Source organism: Fulmarus glacialis, unplaced genomic scaffold (genome assembly GCF_000690835.1).
Source record: "Fulmarus glacialis isolate BGI_N327 unplaced genomic scaffold, ASM69083v1 scaffold15860, whole genome shotgun sequence".
NCBI classification, from domain to species: domain Eukaryota; kingdom Metazoa; phylum Chordata; class Aves; order Procellariiformes; family Procellariidae; genus Fulmarus; species Fulmarus glacialis.
The window spans coordinates 21,670-36,705 of NW_009187263.1; the positions used below are offsets into that span (position 1 = coordinate 21,670).

General features: G+C 33.6%; 1 protein-coding gene across 1 annotated transcript in view; it reads right to left on the reverse strand.

The window, feature by feature from the left end:
- DGKB (diacylglycerol kinase, beta 90kDa) overlaps positions 1-15,036 on the reverse strand; it is a gene marked incomplete at both ends in the record, with an annotated part of 52,443 nt that overhangs the window by 12,516 nt on the left and 24,891 nt on the right. Inside the window, 2 exons of the mRNA XM_009574549.1 lie at positions 3,202-3,234; positions 11,149-11,247. Of these exons, the coding sequence (XP_009572844.1) occupies positions 3,202-3,234; positions 11,149-11,247 (132 nt within the window). The remainder of the gene's footprint in view (positions 1-3,201; positions 3,235-11,148; positions 11,248-15,036) is intronic.

Genomic DNA, 15,036 nt, shown 5'->3' on the forward strand with positions numbered 1-15,036 from the left:
AGAGGAAAGCTCAGAAGTATGTTGCTGTAATCATATTTTCAACTGTTGTCAGGTCATTTCAGAGAATTCTGAATGGAAAAAAAAAAAAAGTCCTTGCTCTTTGTATCTCATTTATCCTATTTATAAACTGCACCCCGCATGTCCTTTTAGGTTGTCCAAAAATGCATCATAAATTAAGACAGCAGATGTTTATCAAATAGAATCAGTGTCCCCAGTCCCGACTGCACCCCAGTCACTTTCCTCACTTCACAAGTGCAAGGAGGCTTTAAACTAGTCAGGGGAATGGGTTGGCTCAAAGCTGCTGCACTAGAAAGGAGCATGAAGGACACTGTTGCACCCCCTGCAACTGCACTCAGTAAGCAGTTCATTAAACGTTACCGTTTACGTTCCATACCGGCCAAATCCATCTCTGTAGTACCTCAGATAAAGCCATAGGGATTGCACTAGCAATTAACCCATGCCACTCTTTCTGGAGCAGTTTAAACTGGTAAGAAACATTGACACAGATTCTCTGTCAGGAAGGGAATAACTCTCAGCTTAATACAGCGTCTTCCTAGTATTACTGGATTAACACAGATGTGGACCATCACTGGTTTTATACCATCTTTGGTTTCCTTAAATTTGGAGACTGACACAGCTTCCATCTAGTCCTGACGTAAATAGTGGCCCAAGTCATCCCAGGCTGCTTTGGGCAGCCAAATGCTTTGGGGAACTGTGGCAACCTGATCACATTTCCTATAAAAGGACTGACAAACCTATGCCACAGAAAAAAAAAACAGGGCAGTCTACACTATTTCCGATATGCAGTGACATTCGTAAGAGGTTAGTTAACTGAGCTCTTGGATGCTTTCAGTAACTTGATCAGTTCAAGAGAAGGTCCCAGAGTCTAGACTACAATACCATTGTATCCTAGACAATATCAAACAGAAAACAGTAAAAGCAATTAGAGCTATTCATCTCAACCCCAACCTTCAAAACACAGACAAGCGTCTAAGAAATCCCTGCCTAAGAAATCACCGACTCTGCGCTTATTTATTTGGCGATTTTTTAGAAACTAGAACTAGGATGAGGCATCCAAACAGAATAACATTTGTGAACTAACACGAAACATTAATGCACAACAGTATTGGTTAGTGCCAAGGATAGAAAGTAAGAAACTTCAGTACGAAGGAAGCTTCATACTTCATTACATATGTAAGAAGCAGCTTTGGGGTTTTAAACAACTTTGCGAATAACTACCCTTAACATTTTATAAAAAGTAAGCATACCATGTTATTCTATATTATGGCCAAATCTGGCTCTTGGATATTGCAATATCTTTTAAAAAAAAAAAAAAAATCAAATCAGATGTCAGTAATGCAGACACACAGCTAGTAAAAAAACCCAGATTTCTAACAAAAATCAGAGATGGAGAGCAAATTTTTAAAAGTCTAGAAAAATTTTAAGCTAAACAACGTATTTGTGATAGTTCAAAGAAAAAGTAACAGAAAGGAACAGATCCAGCACACTGAGTATATGCATTTAGAGAGGTTTAAAAAAATGCTGTTCAAAAGAGGCCTACTTATAAAGTGTGGCACTACAAATCTTCTTGCATATATCATGCTGTTACTTAGAGGAAAAGTATTTATACACTGCTGAGAACTGTCTTTACATAAAGGATGCTTACCATAGTGCCCAAACCTGCTGTTATCAATCATTCACCAGCAAAATGCAGTAACAATTACCTCAAAGTTTTGGATATTGGTTTTTTTTGTTCCAGCACGATACAGCTAGCAGCAAATACCCTCAGCTGGCCCTGGCCCTATGCTGCATCAGCAACATTCCTTCTCCAATTTATATTACCTGTCCCATAAGCAAAACAATTGCTTGACTCACAGACAAAGACAGCTTCTTCTAAGCAGTGACTACATAAGATTAAGCTATACACCTCACACAATATAAAGAAAAAACTGTATTCATGATACAGAATTGTCTAGTGTGTTATTAAAAAAAATCAAATATGGATACTTGACCTCATTATCATTGAAGGTCTGCTTCCTTCAATAATGATTTTTGAAGAAAGTACAAAAAAAGTATTTCGTATCACCCATCTTATATGCATATGATACCACAATACATGTCACCCCATGTACCAATAGTGCTCCCTGAAACACTTCTGAAGAAGCTGATAGGAGATTCTAGATTTCCTAGAGTTTTATATCCTATAATTTTTAGATATGTGTCATACTAGTGAGGATCTGACTCACAGTTTGTATGAAATAATATAATAATGTGTATCTTAATTCTACTGAATACATCTATTAATGGAACACAAAAAAGATTTACCATTTTATTAAAAAAATCTCTTTTAAATGTTCTTGCACAGATACTTTGTTTTATATATGAAACAGAAAGCTGGCTTTCTAATCCAGTCGTGCATGACTGTTTGACTAACTTTCTTTCAGGAACTATAACATTACTAAGCTATCCAAGAGTGTCAGAAACTAAACAGTGTCATTTTTTAATGAGATAATAACAGTTTAATAAAATCATCTGTGGATAATAGCCTGCAAATTCTAGCAATTTTAAGACAAATTTAACATGCATTGAATAAATGGTTTTACAAAATGCAAAAATTTATTTTTCAAGGTAAGAAATGTTTCTACAACAGCTGTGCTGTATTTAATATCTTGTTAATTAAAGCATACATAATGATAAATGTATCTGTGAACCATTTTGTTTAATGGACATGCATGAGGTTGATAGAGATACTGAATACAGTATTTTAAAAGCTATTGTACATTTTGATGGCTCAAAGAATCAAGCTTTTCTGTTCTTTTGGTATGTGCCAGAGCACATACCTTTCAAAATAGTACTTACCACAACAAAAATTTTTTCCACCCATTTTTGCACCTCTCATGCCTTCTTTCCTCCCCTTGAACTCCCACTTTGAAGTCAATATCCATTAACTGGAGCTTCTACCATTCAGTATTGCTCCAGAGAAATCACTGTCAGATAAGAACTATTCAATTATATCTACCCCTTATTCATCCAAATAAGAAAAAAGAAATTATAAATAAGACAGGGCCTTTCAAATGACAACACAGAATACCATGTCTAGATTTTTAGTTCAGCCCCAAAATGCACTTTCATAGCAAGAAGAATGCACAATATCATGATCCGTTAGTACTCGTGCGTACATGGATGCCTCCCATTACGCACCTCAGGGAGCAAACCTCCTAAGGTGGGTAGCGTCTGTTGGAAAAAGAGAACGTTAGGCTGCAACACCAAACAGCTGGGACAGCAAGGGACATGGAGAGAGCACTCACGAGGAACATTACCTTGCAGCAGTTGTAATTAATAACAAATGTACATGGTGCTTTTTTTACACATTTGCACAACCATACTCCCCCAATGTTTTGGCTGTCATATTATATAATATATATTCTGGGAAGTATGTGTGGGATCATTTTATCATCAGCTAAAAATATTAGAAAACCTGAGGACTATATTATTTCGAATAGTAAAAAGAGATACTTGGTACCTGGGGAGTATTCCTTTTATTTTATCTTCCAAGTCTTTGAATCCTTATCCAAAGTGAGGAATTTTATTTAAAAAGCTTTCTTCTACTGCAATTGACAAGCTATACAACATTCATCCTCAAAAAGTATTTCTACTCTTTCTTTATATAGAGGTACAGTCTTTTGCTTTACACAAAACACTGACATTTAGAAATATCATACTCTATCATAGCTGGTATAAGAAAACAGATGAATAGTAACTAATGGCTTACCAAATAGTTACCTCTTTAGATTTTAACTGCTAACACAGAATCCAGTGCCAATGCAACAAAAATTGCTTCTTCTCACCTTGTCTCTTAATCAATAAATGCAAATCTATTTTTCTGGATTATTTCATACACAGCTGAGATTATTTAAAACAATTTATTTTATACAATAAACAACAAATTATTTGCATTAAATAGGATTGTAAAGCTATTAGTGAATGGTTAATACTATTACACAGTTTGTCAATAGTAACTACTGAAAACTTGAGATTACTTCTGTATGATATTACTTCTTTTATACTATATGCCTTCAGATGAGACATATACCCTAAAGCCCAACTTGAGGATGGGGGTGCATGAGGAGAGAACCAAATTCTATGTTAATATTCATAAACTGAAACAGTTATAAAAAATAACTTCTTTTAGAACTCAAACTTGAACTTGAAAGATACTGATCAGGGGAATCCGGACATGGAAGGTCAGATGGAATGCACGGAATACCGTGTAAAGGTATCCTTAAAAGTCTGCAGGATGAAGGCCATGGAAGTTTAAATATGCCACGTGAATACCAAACTGACACTTTGGGGTTTTTTTAAGGAACTTGGATGACGGTTGCTCCATGATTCCTTAGAGCTATTTTGTTTAATGACATGGGAATCTCCAAGGGATGCAAAACCTGTGTTTTAATATGCAATGAAATATTAGAATAGGTACTCCTAGACTGTCATTTTGTAAACCTATGTGGTATTCAAGACCTTGCTTACAAAAATTCCATTCCATGCAATTTCCGTCCATAGTTATACAATAACCAAAGAGAATCAAAGATTCAGACACCCTGAAAACTGCAAAAAAAACCCACCACCATTACCCCAAAACCCTGAGGAGCAATCTAACTGTAATATCTATTAGACATCACGTCCAACTAACTATGATTTAGATGTGCTAAAATATTTTTTAAAATTACTTTATAAAATTTTCTCCACTTTTCGAGCTCTAACCCTGTGTACATACTAATCAGAAGGGCCAATATTAGGACACCACATCATGCTGCCTTGAAAGCTCATAGAGCTGTAGCACAATACCTAGCTTTACATCCATGGGCTGAAACTAAAAATCACCCTGTGGACAAGATTAATGACCAATTCACTAGCTAAAATATTGTCCAGTGAGCTGCACATGCGCATACTATAAAGGAAAGATAAGGCTTCTAATTTATCTGAAAGCTGTCTTGATAGAAACATTTGCAGCTAGGAAAAAAAAAAAAAAACACATTATGTCAATCAGAAGGAAGTATTTTGTCACCTATTATACTAGTAGTCAAAATACGTAGAAAAAGACAAGGCTGGAACGGAGACGTCGTTTGAGAATACCTTTCGAAACAGCTGATCACAAGACTGTTCTGAACAAGGAATCGCTACATGATAACTTTATATATATACTTTGTTTAATATGTCATAATAATGATGTAAAGAATTGTGCATCAAAATCACAATCAAGTATTTCTCATTTAGCATGTTGGCCTTAGCTCATTTAGTTGGCTGAAGATAACTTGCCTTATATCTTGCACCCATTCAATATATGCATCAACATGCACCAATAGTAGAGCCCAAAACTTTTAATTTAATTTGCAACCTAAAATGAACTTGGGCTATTGGAGGCAATTATATACATTGTCCAAGAAAGACAAAAAAGTTGGAAAAGAATTTTGAAAATAAAAATACGTTAAACTCCAATAGGGGAGGATGTAAGGAATAAACTTAGGGACAGACAGTAGCGATGAGTTGTGGGCAGGCAACTAGATATAACTTAAAATGATTGAATAGCTGCCATTTCTGTTTATCAGCATCTTATTATTTTAACATTGAACTGTGTTTGCTGAACAGATAATTAGTTAGGAAGATACATTTTCCTCCAGGGCAATTATTAATTTCCTTCTGACTTCAAAGAAATGAAAAAGCTCTTAATGTAGATAAGCACACCATTATATTTCAAGTCTGGTGTAGATTCTCAGAGAACTGAATCTGCACTATGATACGCAATTGAAGAAGAAAAACGTGTTTTGTTTTCTTTTTTAAATCTGTTTCAATTGCTATGTCATTACCTAAAATTCAACAACCAGATTTAAATTCCTCCCCCCATAGAAGCATATATGTTCAAATAACTGTTTTTTTGTAGTATCTCTGTTCAGAAACTCAGAATAAGGCTAGTACTCAACATCAAAGGATCGAGTTGCTCAAAGATGCTTACACACTGCACTGACTTTCTGCGCTCCATGTTGAGTTTGGATTCAATTGAGTTAAAACTGATCTCTACTATAATAAAAACCGAAGAATCATTTTAGGATTAAAAACTGGAAAAGGGATTAAGAAAGCTCATTCTTCAACCAGCAACTGCTAATTCCCTTTTTCTTTCTCTACATCTCTGTTTTCCTATGTGAGTAACATCTACCTACCTCAGAGGAAAACAGTATTAGTAAAACATATTATCAGGCATGGAAAAAATACCTATTGAACTATGTTGCAATTATAGCCATTAGCTATTTCATCTAGTCTCTCTAAATACTAGTAGTCAAAGAAAATTCTTGTACAATATTCTCAACTTTAATTCTGTATTATTTTTTGCCAATATCTCAACACACTTGCTATATTTACACATAAGTTTGAAGCGACAGATCATAATGTATATTGTTTAGTTGTACAAGGCACGTTGCTTAGCTAAAACATTTGTAATCTGCTGTGTATATCATTTTATGTGCCTAAATAGAACTAGTTATAAACAAAAAATTTTTGAACATTTATGTTCTTGTACAATAAAATGCCAAACCAACCCAAACCCAACCCAAATCAGATACATCTCTTTCCTCCACCAAAATAAATAGCCGTTTATATTTTAAAATAAGAGGTCAAGAGAATTTGATTTATGATAGTATTTTATATATTAGATGTATATAAACAAATTTATTCTATGACGTATAAAACCTCTCTATATAATTGTATATATACTGAATTGTATTTATATAAATAAACTTTATGCTTAAATGATTTTATCCTAAAAAGCTACAAGCATCTTCACTAGACAAAAGAAAAGCCAAATTCATTCACAAGAGAAAATAAACAAAAAGTGAGTTGTTCCAAACTTTTTATCATGATAACCAATTTGTCCCAGAATGCTGAACAACGAAGTTGAAAATGGAACACAAGGAAACGTATCCGACTTTAAATTTTATTTCTTTTACTTCTTGTCTTCAATATTACACCAGACCCTCCCCTTTGAAATAAACTGGTTACTATGGAGACAGTGATAACTGCCATATAGTAACGCTCACACCGTAATCAGAGTACCTTATGTTTTACAATTTATTCCATAATTCTCTTTTTATTCCATGCTTAACAGTTTTAATTATAGTTTTCAAAACCAATGTTAGAAATCAAGTAAAAAATAATTCATTGTAAAACTCACATAAACAATAGGAGACTCAAAATCATCATACATTATGAAATAAATATAAATTTATTAAATAGTAGGCTTTTATTGGTTGATTTGTCATCACCCAAGGCTATATCTATTTTGGTGGTAAACAGAAAAATCTAATTACTTTTCTACAAACATAAATACGATTTGAACATCCTATGTGTTCATCAATAATCGGAGCAAAGTAAAGGAAGGCATGAAGGAAAGAAACCAAAATGTATGTTAGCATTTTTCCCTTTCTGCCTTATAAAGGGGCGAGGGGAGAGAAGCTGTATCATAAGGAGAGACCAATCTTTTTTCTTCACGACTCACTTATCTCATTCCAACACCCAGATTTTAACCCAGTTATAATCTAATTCTGTACTCTTGGTAGGCTAGGATTCAACTGAGTTAAAGATTTTTTACACTCACTGCCAGTCAACCTTATCATGAACTTTCATTCTGTGCATGTAATTAATTGGGTCCAATGAACAATATCAGCACTGAGTTATAGACTTTTTCCCCCCACCATATAATTAGAATATAATTACCCACAGGATATCAGAATGATGCAAAACCTTTCCTCTAAATGTGCCCTCATTAGGAAACAAGTCTCAATGTACATTTATTCAATCAGTATGAATTAATTAAAACGTTACCGAAATAAAAGAGAGTAACATTAAAGTGTATCTGACATCTATTAAAAGACTATCACTTGAGATCTGCACACACAGTTTATAAGAAAACTCATTTAACTTGAACAAAAAACTTCACTGTACAACAAGCCTTATATACGGTAAACAGAAAAGTAAAAGGACCAGTTTTAAAGTTGACAGACTACATTTTACCAAAATATTTAAAAGTATTGCAGTGAGATAAGAAAAATCTTTATATGGCATTGAATCTAGACAGATACGTGATTCTTTCATGTTATACACAGTATTAACTGCATGAGTTTCTCCATGGTTTCTTTTTCAGCTGAGAATGTAGCTTAACATAATTAGGAATAACATTTTACAAGTTCCATTTTGTGCAGTTTTGAGGATGGGAGCCCTCTTATTTAACCTAGACCAGTCATCTAACTTTCAGATGACCAGGCATTTAGGTTCCCTCTCCAGCCATTAGGAGAAGGGACAGTATGAAAGAATCATGCCAGTCACTTTATTTTAGAGGAATCTCTCTTGTGTCTAAAGAGACCCTAAATGAGTAATTTAGAACAGTCACCTGACCTGAGATGGCTATGTTTAGGTATGTTTAAGGGGGAAAGAAATCACCCTTTGTGATATTACAATCAGGAAGGGTAGGTTTTTTATTTATTCTTCACAGTTGCAGCAGTGATTTTGGACATCAATGGATACCTAGGAAATGGAAAAACTGAGAGGATATGGACCTGAACAACAAATTGCAGCTGAGAGACCAATTTGGTAGCTCTGGTATAATACACGGTGCTATGAAATGCAATTTATGAAACAATTCTCTTTGTCTCTGCAGTAAGAGTCGAGGCTGGACTTCACAAGAACTGAAGAAATGAGACATGCTGGATGAGAAAGGTAAAAATATGAATGTCCTTAGTTCCACAAAAGAGAAAAAATGAGAAGGGATTTAGCCTGTACTTTTGAAGAAAAACTTATGAGAAGGCATCTTGGTCTGAGATGAACTCTGACAGTTTTCTGGAAGAAGTCTGGACTACCAAAGTTACAGATGGAAGGGAAGGCCAGAACTTTTGGGAGATCAAAGACACAAGATTTTTCAACTTGGTATTTTCCCACAACTCCTATAACTTATTCTATGGGAGAAGGAGATACGTTCTTCTCTGATAGCTCAAAATACTCAAGGATAAACCTGGTACAGAAAGCATTGTGGTTGTCTGCTTTTCTTTACCTTCCACATATATGTAGCATTGCAAGAATGTTATTGCTCAGTTGATCATTGAAGCTAAATATGTGTCCTAGGTGAAAGACCCCTTCCACTGTCAGGTATATCAGATTTGATATGTCTGAACACATCATTTCTATTAACAGATACACTTACTATTGTACCTTTAGCCAATTTTGGCATGGATGTATTCATTGTTTTTGCTGTCATTATTGAGAGTGCTGGTTTCACATACACTGAAGTATTATGTTTCTCAAAAGGAATCCCCGTAACAGGAAATGGGAGAAAGTAATTAAAAAATTACTAAGATAAATAATATGTACACTGTAATCAATCATTTCTAGGAGGAATTCCTATTAGCTAGGTCACTGATGTATTACTTGTAATGTAAGTATACTCAGGATTTTAATGCATTTTTGGAAGAAACTACTAGATGAACAAATATACTACGAAATTATAAAGTTCCCATTAAATTACAGTAAAATATATTTTCCATTCCTAACAATATACATTGTGCTGAAATACATGTTTTATGTTACATTATTAGTATGTAATACTGAAACATAATTTTGATACAGGAAAACATATTTACTTCTGCTTATGCTTTCAAAATTTGCAGATAAAACAAACCTATTCAAGGGTGATTTGACTCGAGTGGTTTTATATATCCTCTAAACAACTTAACTAAACTCCAATTGTGAAATGAAAATCTTAATTCCTCTATCTCTCTTCCTCTCTTGAAAAGAAAATGGAGTTACGCAAACATAATTGAAGATGAAATTTCATGCTGAGGCTTTATTCAGTTTATAAGAATGGCAAACAACAAATAACAATAAAACGAAAACAGTAACAAAGTCATAATTTCTACGTCTTAACTTTTAAAGAATGACCTAAAATTCTGAAAATTAAATAATATAATGCAGAATGTAATCATCCAACAAACTTAAAATAATATTTTACAATTATTACTCAGAACTTATTCAGATAATATCAAAATACTATTACAGACAAACTGCAAAACTACTCTCATGACTTTTTAAAAAATGTTTCATAAATATTAAAGCCAGCTTTCCGTTGCTTTACCTTCATTGACAGCAATGGAATAGTCCCAGTTTACTCAAGTAGATGGCAAAAGTCTAGCATCCACCCCTTAGCAGATTCATACACAAACAGCCAAAAGAATTAATCAGAAAACAAGTAATTTACAATAGGCATGAATATTATTCTTAATGATCAGAAACAGGTTTAAGATTAGAAGGTATATTTTTTTTGTTTTTTCTCCGTGCAAGAAATCATTCTTTCTAAAGTTCAAGCATTTCTTACTCTTATTACTAAATACATTTAAAGTAAGAGGACCACACGTCTGTTCTGTTATAAATATTATGATGCTATGACTTTCATCAGCATAAAACATCCAATTTAATATATGAATACATAAGTTAATTCCAAAGTTCTTTTTCATAATAAACTGGTCAGCTCTTTTGTATAAAACCTACACACAGCATGCATTTTTATTTTCATTGAATTGAGTTATTGTTTTTGTGGACAGAGAAATTTACTGTCCACGACTGCAGAATAAAATATACCATAATGTTGATGCATAGCTTACTGCAAGACCAGTGTCATCATTCTAGGTAACCTCCGGCTTAGATCAGAGACCTCAGCATTGCAGATATACAATATGCATCACAAGCAAAAACTGTCCATAAGAATAACTTCATTATTCTGGGAAGTTGGATCTATAAAAGATGTAAAATGTAGAAGTGTTCTGCCTATACAGTTTCTAGTAAGTACAGTCTGAGTAAGTGATAGAACCTGAGTCAGCTTCAGTTATAATATGCCCTACAGAAAGTTCATTTTCACATGAAGGAAAATGCAACATGCAGAGGATAAAGCACGCTTGTGCCTATAAACTCATCAGCCAGGATTACCCATTGTGTTTAAGGTTCACACAGTTCTGTTAATTTAACAAATACTCTGGCAGTCAGTACCAGCATCGTTCTAGCCGTTACCTATGACAAAGGATTACATCTGAAATAAGCAAATGGACAACTCACCAATACCACTGGGCAGATTGATGTGGGTGGCAAAATATGGTCCTTCAAAGGTCCACAGTCACATTCGGGTTTTAGATGTGAAGCACATTTGTTATGCAACTATAGGAAGACAGAAAATGAAGATTCAACTTAGACATCTGACTACTACACTCCAGGAAAATGGGCATCCTAGAATGGGCTGAGTTTAATTAATCTAATTATTACTAGAGTACTACAAGGAAAATGAAACACACTGCAGTGGAAAGCCTCTTAGGATTGGCAAAACCAATGAATTTATATTGAAGCAAAGAACAGTGGATCAAAATATTTTCCAGTTTGGAAACTGCACATGTGGTCCAACACCCAAAATGAGAACATGGCGTGGCAGTACAGTAACATTAGCATAGTATTATTGGTGATCAAAACCTTCATTTCAGAAGACAGCTTCTTGCACTGAGCCAGGAACTTCTGTTTTACTACCAGTAGGCAATCTAGGGTAATTCAGGGCGGCCTTTGGCATTATTGGTATAATTCTGCTTCCTACCTGAAGCTGATAAAGTCACTACTGAGTCAATTGTGATGCTGCAGTATCTATGAAAATATATCTGAAATATAAGAGAATAATGTAGGAATATCTAAGCGCTTTAAGCTATATTGGGGAAATTTTGGTCTTGACTGAATCCATGTTCAGGCTTCCATTGACTGCTGAGGAACCTGAATTACTCTCCTTTTTCTACTTTATTCTTAGCACTCATCCAGTTTTCATGAAAGCAATGAGAAAAGTTCTACTCTGAAAACATGGAAAGATATCCTCAGGTCTGCCGACTGAAGAGCATTGGCTTACTTCTGCATTGTTAAAAAGGTGGAAGGGAAAAATGTGTATATAACATCAACATAAAATGCCAACAAATAACGATATATTTATTGAAATATTCTGCATTAGCAGTCAAGAGTTCTTGTTGATATTTTAGGATTTAACTCAATTCAAATGTCTCTAAATAGAATATTTCAACATATATATCCAGCCACACAGCACAAAGGCACAGTTGTGTGCCTGGATCATGCAAAGCATTCACATTTAATTGGTATACTTCGCAATATTATTAGAGATAGCCACAATAAAATACAAGTTCATATTGTGAAATTTGGTGAAAGTTTATTATTTTGGACTCAATGATCTTAAAGGTCTTTCCCAATCTAAATGATTCTATGATTCCATTTCTGCATTGATTCAACAAATTGTGCATTAAGTTCTTCAGGCAACATGCATTTCCCATAGAGATGACTATTTTATTTTTTGAGAAGATACGTATATTTGCATTAAAGAAAAATAATCAGGATAATAACTATCAGAAATTTTGAAGCAAAAATCTTATTTAATGAGTGATTTAACTAGTATAATAGGCAGCATACAGCATTAGTTCAACAGGTCCAATAGATGATATAAAATCTGTAATTCAATGTCTGCATCTGTAAATCACATTTTCCCAATGACTGATTCATTTTCCCTTAGATGATTTAACTATGACAGCATGCACTCTATTAAAATTACAATAAAATTGTACCAGTTGCTGATGTATATAAGCTTTACCAGTAATATGGTCTTCATAAAGTTATCTGGTGCAGTTAATGTTGACATAACATTTCTGAATTTTGAACTGAATGGCACCTAATATTAGCTTTGTCCATATTAATTTATACTGCAAAGTTACCTTTTCAGGCAGTTACTTAGCAACAGAAAATAAAAGTCTAACGAGTTTCGATTTATTCTGAGTATTAAAGCCTTATTGTGAGGGTATTTTGGTAGCCCTGTAATCTAAATCATTTGTCATGCTAATTCTCTGCCTCAGTGGTAAGGCTACTTGTACCATAATTAATGCACACCAGGCCATGTTACATCAAATAAAAGTATCTTCACACATTCAGTGGTAATTAGCAGCTTTGCTACTCGGTGGCATGCAAACTTATCTATGAAAAAAATAGCTTAATCTTCTTATTAGTCTCTGCTGATCTTTGACAACAGAATTGGCACATAACAGACAACAGAAATGGTAGAAGATATGTAGCTTTAATGAAAATAACACTTTGACACAATGAAATAAAATACCATGCATCTCTTCTCAAAAAAAATGTTTTAGCAGATTTTAAATACACTTCCACAAAATTCCCTTACTCCAAACCTAGCTCCTTTAGAATATAACCTCCCTCACAACCAGATGTCTGCAAAGTAGGAAAAACCATATTTGCTGGAGAGAAAACGAGGAAAAAAACATTTAAAAGACTGTGGTAGAGAATTACAGAATATAAGAAAGAGAGAATCATGGGCCTGGCTGAGAACTCAGTATAACAAGCCTCCTTAGTGAAAAAAATCTCTAAATTTCGGGATTTGATTCAGTTATTTGAGATTAGAAGTGATCCTATCAAGTTGTAAGAAGGAGAGATATTTAAAATGCATGAAAGAGGCTCAGAATTAGTTGCGTAATAACTAGCATCCTTTTACACTACAAAAATGTCAGCCACAAGCTCTAAATGTCTTGTTCTACAAGAAGTTGAAAACATACGAAGGATGTGATGATAATTATAAAACTTCAGAATACCCATTCAAAAATCAATTATCTGTTAGAAATTTAAAGTGCTATTTTTTTCAGTAATAAAGTTTTTACTATTAGCAAAGAAAGTTATTGCAATAGAATATATAGAATACACAGAATTTCAAGAAATGTGAATAAGAGATTGAAAAACAAGTAATTTGCAGTATTTTTAAAACTTTAAAAATACTCATTTTTCACTTATGTGTCTAATTTACACCTGAAGCCATAAAAATTAAATAAAAAGATTAATAAAGTTATTTTGAAAATACAACATTACTTTTACAGCAAATAAAAATCTTTAAATTACTGATGGAAATACAATTGCAAAATTGTAAACCTCAGTGCCAACACTTTCAATTTTGGCTGTCAAAAAACATAGGCCCGTTTTTAAAAAAAAAAAGGCCCATTTTTAATTGGAATTTTGATAGATATTTAAGCATTTAAATACGCACACAAGATATTTAAATAAGATATCTTTAAAATAATTTAGCTTCTTCCTTCACAGTGATGTCAATGATAAATCATTCCTTGATATTTCCTCAGTGAATATCAGTTCTTATGGAAGTCCTCTAAATCTTGATGTGTATCTTCAAGAAGTAAAAGGCCTTTACAAATCTAGTCCAGATTCACATGAAATAATGGGAAAATAATTTTTCTGAAGAGCTACAGAATTTGCAACTTCCTTTGACTTTAAGAGGGATCCTTACATAATATATATTTTGTGAATGATATTTACATATTATTCAGATCTAAACACTTCTATATCTAGAGCGGAACACTTATTTATCTATCTAAACACAGATAGCCATTGCCTAAATTTAATTATCAGCATGCAAAAATTTTGGATTGGGTGTTTCACTCTCTACATAAATTATCCAAATTTTGACAGCAATCTGGACTACATATTTGCTTTCTTCTAAAATATTGGGTTTTAAGTAATCATAACAGCTTATCACTGAAAGTATCCTGGATCTATTTTCTTTGATGATGTTTCATATTTTGTATTCTTGTGTTAAGAAAACATGTCATAAAACATCCAAACTTGTATGTTGAAAACAAACATTCACTAATGCCTCAGTCTCATATTATTATTTAAAACACTGAACAAACAACTGCTGTTCCATAACAATAACAATAATAATAATGATATCAGCAAAAAAGCAAAAACCCTAGAAGAAGGCTGAATCTCTCCCCATTTAGATTTAAATCCTGCCCTGGCTAGAAACAGAAATACTGGCATTGCTCCTTCTAGCATGAAGATCTCACTTGTAAGGGCAGTGTTCCTTGAATGTCATTAGTTCCAGTTATTGGTTCCTGC